We start from the raw sequence: 7,340 nt of genomic DNA on the forward strand, positions 1-7,340 counted from the left end.
GCAGAGGCCAGTGCTGGGATTGCTGGTGGCAGGGGCTGGTGTGGGACACTTGCCCTGGGCACCTTCCCAGGCTGTGCCCGGAACAAAGGCACAGCCCAGGCCCTGCTCTGCTGCTCCCTCAGGTCCATCCCAGGAGCTCTGGCAGTGCCAGGACACTGCTGCCTGCCCCCCCTGCGCACTCCCCCCTGCCCCTGGGCACTGGGGTTTGCTTTGCCAGGGCATTCCTGGGGCACATTCCTGACAGCAGCTCAGGAGGAGAGCAAAGCCTTCCGGCCCTGCCCCCAGGAGATGCCCTTTGCTGATGGAGCTGCTGTGCTGGAGCCCGGCTGTGTCCCAGCAGTGCCCGTGGCCTGTCCCTGCCTGTGCTCACAGCACGGACACGCAGCAGGACAGTGACCGAGCTGCCCGAGCACTCCGGCCTTGCACCCTCAGAAGGGCTGGGAAAGGAAGTGTGGAGCTGGGAAGAACAGAGGTGGGAAGAGGCTGGGCCATTGTCCCTGGCCGTGCTGCTGTGCTGGGAGTCTCTTCCCTCCAGCTCTGCCCACAGGCACTGCCCCTGCAGAGCCAGATAAGGGCTGAGGAACAAACCTTGGACACAAAGGTCAGGACAGCCCCTTGTTTTGATTCAAATGCACAGGGAAGAAGCCTCCTGAAAGTCTTTGTGTTTCAAAAGAAAGGTAGATGTTCATGCAGAAATGCAAGGAGTAGTACTACAGTACTTTATAAAAAGCAGAATAACACCAGAAAAAGAATAAGAAAAAGCACCAATGAAAATACGGACAAAGAGGAAAAAAAGGCCAAGATTGTAAAGAGTTACATTCTGAAGGTTCTGGAGCAGAAAGAGAGTTTATTGCTTCTGAGAAGCATCCCAGTCATCATTTTCCTCTCATGGCAGAAGGAAATAGATTTTAACTTGTGAAAAGTATCCAGTCCTCACTTTCCTCAGGGCATCCCTGAGCTCCTGGTTCCTCAGGCTGTAGATGAGGGGGTTCAGGGCTGGAGGCACCACCGAGTACAGAACTGACAGGGCCACATCCAGGGATGGGAGGAGATGGAGGGGGGCTTCAGGTGGGCAAACATAACAGTGCTGAGGAACAGAGAGAGCACGGCCAGGTGAGGGAGGCACGTGGAAAAGGCTTTGTGCCGGCCCTGCTCAGAGGGGATCCTCAGCACGGCCCTGAAGATCTGCACATAGGAGAAAACAATGAACACAAAACAGCCAAACACCAAACAGGCACTGACAGTGATGAGCCCAAGTTCCCTGAGATGGGATTTGGAGCAGGAGAGCTTGAGGATGTGTGGGATTTCACAGAAGAACTGGCCCAGGGCATTGCCCTGGCCCAGGGGCAGGGAAAATGTATTGGCCGTGTGCAGGAGAGCGTAGAGAAAGGCACTGGCCCAGGCAGCTGCTGCCATGTGGGCACAAGCTCTGCTGCCCAGGAGGGTCCCGTAGTGCAGGGCTTTGCAGATGGACACGTAGCGCTCGTAGCACATGATGGTGAGGAGGAAATCCTCTGCTGAGAGGAAGAAGAGAAAGAAAAACACGTGAGCAGCACATGCTGAGTAGGAGATGTGGCTGGTGCCCCAGAGGGAATTGTGCATGGCCTTGGGGACAGTGGTGCAGATGGAGCCCAGGTCGGTGAGGGCCAGGCTGAGCAGGAAGAAGAACATGGGGCTGTGCAGGTGCTGGCCGCAGGCTCCGGCGCTGATGATGAGGCCGCTGCCCAGGAGGGCAGCCAGGGAGATGCCCAGGAAGAGGCAGAAGTGCAGGAGCTGCAGCTGCCGCGTGTCTGCCAATGCCAGCAGGAGGAAGGGGCTGATGGAGCTGCTGTTGCACATTCCTTCACTCTGGGCATTGTGGGCTGTTGGGAGAAGGCATTGACAAGCTGGGACAGATTCCCCTGAGTCAATCCTATGCTATTTTCTTAGGAATTCCCGCAAAACCACTTCTCCTCTTGTGACAGAACTTGGCTAACCTTTTTGATTTCTGAGCTCAGGTTTGTGCTGCTGCCTCATCCTCAGCTTTGCTCTCAGCCTGAACACTGGGGCCCAGAGGAAAAACAGGGCTCGCTGTGCCCCAGTGCAGTCAGACTTGCTGGTCCCCACACAGGTGCCCTTTGCTCATTTCACCTCCCTCTATTTCAGGGTGATTGTACTTCAAATGGGCTTGAAAAATAAAGTGACTTTTTGAAGGCTCCAATTTCAAAACCATTGCTCTAAACCCTTCTCCCTTTCCCTGAGCAGCTGTGGTTGCTCTGGCTCTCTGCTGCCTGGAGTTGTGCCTCCTGGCAGCTGTTTCTCTGTGTCCAAGGCTTGTCCCTGCCAGTGCTGCCAGAGCCCAGCCCAGCCCTGGGGGCTCAGCCCTGCCCTGCAGAGCCCTCCCAGCACAGGGCACTGCCCAGGGGCATCTCCCTGGCAGCAGGGCCTGAAGGGCAGCTCAGACAAAGGGAGATGCTGCAAGCCAAGGTGCTGCTGGTGCTGTCTGCAGGCAGAGGAGTGGGAGGAGGCACTTCCTGAGGGAAATCTGAGGCAGAGCTGCTGATGCCCAGGGTGGCAGTGCAGGAGCCTCAGTGACACAGACAAACCTGAGAGCCCCTTTCCCTTCCCTTGAGGAGAAAGCTGAGAGCAGCCCTGGCCATGCAGCACCACCTCCCCAGCAGGAGGAGTCTGCCCTGAGGGGGGTCGCTCCTTCCACCTCCAACCCCTCCCCAGAGCCCATGGGGAGCTGCCAGGCAGGCTGAGAGCTGCCCCTGGCAGGTGGCAGATGCCCTGGCCTGGCAAAGAGCCCTCAGGGCTGCAGGAGCTGCTCTGCAGGACAGCCCTGGGCACCCCTGGCTGCTGCCCACCTTCACAGCCTGCAGCCGGCCCTGGCAGCAGGAGCCGTCCTGCCCTGTCCCTCTGACGGTGCCCAGGGCAGCCCCGCTCTGCAGCACATCCTCCCCCAAGGCAGGAACGGCAGCAGAGCCATCCTCACAGCCATGGCAGCCGTGCCATGGGCCAGCTCTAGAGGATCCCTGCAGCCAGAGATTCACTGTGTCCCACGCTGGGAAGGTTTCTCCAGGAATGAGTTCAGAGCTGCCCTCCCAGCTGCTTTAGCCAGCTCTCTGCTCACTCCTGCCAGGTACCTGCAGGCAGTGCCCTCAGCCCTGCTGGGCTGGCAGAGGAGCTGCTCCTCAGCAGAGCTGCCTCTTTGAAGCTCTCCTTGGTTGCCAGGAGCTTGAGAGTTCCCTCTGTGCCAGGAGCCCAGCCCAGCTCAGCAGCACAGCAGCAGCACAGGGACTTTAATGACCCTCTCGGGCCTTTGGTGTTGTTCACATCAGACTCAGTCCCTCAGAGCATCTTCAAAAAACTTCTCAAGAACTCAAAGTCCGATTCAAAGTCCAAAGTTTCTTTAACTTTTAATGGGTCCCAGTGAGGGACACGACTCACGTGAAAGTGTCCCCAGGTTCCAGTGAGAGCAGAACTCTGGAGGCAGCGATGGCAGGGGGGGACAAGCAAGGGAAAGGTGTCTCTGGTGCTGAGCAAAGCTGGCTGTGTTCCATGAGTGCAAAGGGCCAAGGCCTGAGCCCCAGCCCCTGGCAAGGCAGATCCTGTCCCTCCCTCAGTGCTCAGGGCTCTTGCCGGGGCACTGGGATGTGGGGATGGGCAGTGCCCAGGGCAGCACCATGGGGCGGCCCCTGCCAGGCTGCTGGGCAGGGACAAGGAGGCCCTGAGGCCCCAGGGCTGCAGGGGTCACTTGTCCCCTCCTGGCCTCAGGGCCAGGGCCAGCAGCCGTGGCCAAAGGGCTGCACAAGTTGGCTCCGTCAGGGCCTTGCAGCTGCTGCCCATCCCTCTGCCCTCTGCAGCCCAGGCTGTCCCACGGTGTCCCTGCCCTGCGCCTCTGTCCCTGCAGGCTGTCCTCATCCCCCCGGCTGCCCCACCTGGCTGGCCCCTTCCTTTGCTGGCAGCTCTGCGTCCTGCCTGCCTCTGCCTGGGCACACAAAGCCTTGGGCTGCTCCAGGCTCCTTCTGGGGGACGTGTTGCAGCCCAGCCCTGCCTGGGAGGGAAATTCCTTTCTCCTGGTGTCCACTCTGGGCCTCCCCAGCTGCCCTGTCACAAAGGCCCCTCGGTTCCTTGGGGCCAGCAGTGCCACAGTGGCCCCTTGGTTCCATGGAACGCCACAGGGTCACAATGGTCCCCTTGGTGCCACCAGCCCTGCAGGGTCACAACGGCCCCTGGGTTCCACGAGGCCACGCAGGGTCACAGTGGTCTCCAGAGGAAGGGCAGCACCGAGCCCCAGGGTTTCAGGGGCAGATGAGACACAGCCACCAGAGGCCAAGGCCAGCCACATCTGTCTGTCCTGGCAGGTTTGTCTGGGAGCAGCCCTTGGATATTGGGAATTCAGGAGGTGGAATCCCAATTTTGTGCCTGGAGAAGCAGGACGAGTCTTTTCCATAAAAAGGAAGCACAGAGCCCCAGCGTTGCCGTGACCCAGCCCACCGCAGGGCTGGGGCTCCGTGATGCCAATCAGTCCCAGCCCCTCCCCTGGATCGAGTTCCCCGAAGAGTCAGACTCAGGGGGCGGCTCAGAAGCCTAAGCTGCACCGCCTGGGCGGTGCCCGGCTCCAAGCCGCCTCCCCCGGTTCGGGAAAATTCTCGGTTACTCGGTTGTTCATTGGTTCTCTGTTATAACTCCCGCCTCTCGGTTTCTCTCAGTGGTTCTTGTTAAATTGTATCCTCCCCCTGGCTTCTAACTCATTGGTTGTTTTCCCCTTTCCCCAGGGTTTTCAAATTGCCTCTAAAACTGAGGACGAGCCCCGGGCAGAGCCGTCCTAGTCCCATCCCATCGATCCGATCAATCCCATCACATTAAACCTGCTGGAAGCCAGACCTGAACAGCCTCTCTCTTCCTTTGTGTCCGAGCTAACGTGAGCCGATCCATCGGCTCCTGCTGTGTTCCCTCTGCCGAGAAGCCAGCTAGCTAGCCCAGCCAGCAGCTCTTCTCCTGATGCCGAAGTCGCTTCAGCGACACGCAGAAGTAACGCAGCTGGACTGACTCTGACCTGGGGCATGCCAGAGTTGGTGCCTCAAGCACCCAAACACTGCGTTACCCCAGTGTTTGGAAGGTGGGTGAGATCTGGCCCTCAGGAGGCCAAGCCAGCCAGACTTGATGGTAATGGCAGCTTTTGTCTGGGAGCAGCCCTTGGATATTGGGAATTTGGGAGGTGGAATCCCAATTTTGGCCATGGGCACCTTGTTGGGAAGGATGTTTTTTTTCCAGAGGAAAGAAAAGCAAAAAGTTCAGGTGTTTTGGAAGAAGATGAGAGGTGGCCACCATGGGCAAGGACAGCCAGACCTGTCTCTCATGGAAGCTTTGGTCTTGGAACAAGCCTTGGATAACTGGAATTTTGGAGGTGGATTCTCAGTATTGGCCATGGGCACCTGGACATGAAAGATGTTTAATTCCACAGGAAGAAAAGCACAAAGCCCCAGTGTTTCAAAGGCAGATGAGAGGTGGTCCCTGGGAGGCCAAGCCAGGCAGAGCTGTCTGTCCTGGAAGGTTTCACCTGGGAACAATCCTTGGATAGACAGAAATTTGGAAGTGGAAACCCAATTTTGACCACAGGCACCTGAACAGGAATGATGGTTCTTTTCCATTTTCAGGAAAGGGTGGAGCACCAATGTTTTGAAGGCAGATGAGAGGTGGCCCCCAGGAGGCCAAGGCCAGCCAGACCCATCTGTCCGGGCACCTTTTGTCACAGAGCAATCCTTTGATAGATGGAATTTGGGAGGCAGAGTCTCAATTTAGGCCATGGGCCCCTGGAGGAGAAGGACAGTTCTGCTCCATAGGAAGGAAAGCACGGAGCCCCAGCACTGCAGGGCAGATGAGAAGCAGCTCTGGCCATGCCAAGGTCAGCCAGAGCTGCCAGGCGGCCCCAGGAGCCCAAGGCAGCCAGAGCTGCTCCATGTTCCCTTGGTTCCACGGGGCCCAGCAGTGTCCCAATGGACTCCGTGATTCCATGAGGACCTGCAGGAGCACCATGGTCTCCTTGGATCCACGGGGCCTCTCAGAATCACACCGGCCCCTTGGTCCATGGGGCCCAGCAGTGCCCCGATGATGCCCTCGGATCCAATCCCACAATTACAGGGCACCCAAGCAAAAACGCAGGAAAAGGAGGAACAGTTCTTTACTCTAAGAAGTAAACAAGGCTGAGGGAGGAGAATGAATCCACCAGAAAGCCAAGCCCAGAGCTGTCCTGAAAATCAGTCCTGGCTGGGGTCGGGCTGGGGGTGGCCCCAGCCCCCAGACCCATTTGCTGAGGCCAGGTTTGCACCCCCACCCCCAACCCAAGGGGGCAGGAGGAGTTTTGGGGGTGTGGGGTAACCCCTGCTCAGGGGGAGTGAACACCACCCCCCTTACCCTGACTGGCTCAGGTGTGAAACCCCCAGCCCGGGAAGGCCACACACACAGGGGACAGTGTCACACTCGCCCCTCCCCAGGGGAGGTCTCTGTCCCTGTCACCCCTTGCTCTCCCCCCTTTTCTCTCTCACAGGCTGGGGGGCTTTGCCAAATGGGAGAATCATTTTTCTCTTCCTCCCTGCCACCTTTGTGACAGCTACACAGAGTTTTCCTTCCTTTCAATCATCTGTATTGGGCCGAATTGTCACTTTTCTTTCACAGGAACCTGCAGCAGCTGAGCTGGAGCTGTGCAGGAACCGCTGGAGCTTTGAATTGCCACCATAACTGCTTGTGCTGTCGGTTCATTCATGGCTGGGGTTTGTTTGCGTTTTCATCACAAGGGACTTGTGGGAAGAGCAAACATTGCTCAAAGCATTTTGTGTAGAGTTGAGTTTGATTTCTGCCAAGTTAATTTGGTCTGGTGCTCAGGGGATGCTGGGGAGGGGTTTGGGGGGGTTGTCCCTGTCCCTCTCAGCCCAGGGCATTCCCGAGGGGGTGTCCCTGTCCCTCTCAGCCCAGGGGATGCTCAGGGGTCTCTGTCCCACTCGCCCTGGGGGATGCTCAGGGGTCTCCATCCCTCTCACCCCAGGGAATGCTTGTGCAGGGCGGGGGACCAGGGGCTCTGTGTCCCTCTCACCACTGAGTGTGCTCGGGGGGTGAGGGGCTCTCCAACCTTCTCACACCTGGGGAGGCCGGGGGGGTCTCTGTCCCTCTCACCCCTGGTGTGACCCCACCCAAGCATCATCGGGGTGAGAGGGACAGAGACACCCCCAAAGCCCCACAAGCACCTCCCGAGAATCCCGAGGGGAGAAGGACAGAGACCCTCACTGGGCACCGAGTGGGGTGAGAGGGACAGAGACAGTCTCCGTCCTCCTCTGCCAAATATCACCCTGAACCCAAAA

At 58.4% G+C, this 7,340-nt stretch overlaps 1 protein-coding gene across 1 annotated transcript; it reads right to left on the reverse strand.

Moving 5' to 3' along the window:
• Positions 1–990: 990 nt before the first annotated feature.
• LOC309585690 (olfactory receptor 14J1-like) lies at positions 991–1,839 on the reverse strand (the record flags this gene model as incomplete). The annotated part of the gene is made up of 1 exon (XM_082303602.1): positions 991–1,839. The coding sequence occupies one exon, from the start codon at positions 1,837–1,839 to the stop codon at positions 991–993; it is 849 nt and encodes a 282-aa protein (XP_082159728.1).
• Between the last annotated feature and the right edge of the window lie 5,501 nt (positions 1,840–7,340).

The sequence above is a fragment of the Coloeus monedula genome, assembly GCF_965178545.1.
Source record: "Coloeus monedula genome assembly, contig: HAP1_SCAFFOLD_119, whole genome shotgun sequence".
Lineage (NCBI taxonomy): Eukaryota > Metazoa > Chordata > Aves > Passeriformes > Corvidae > Coloeus > Coloeus monedula.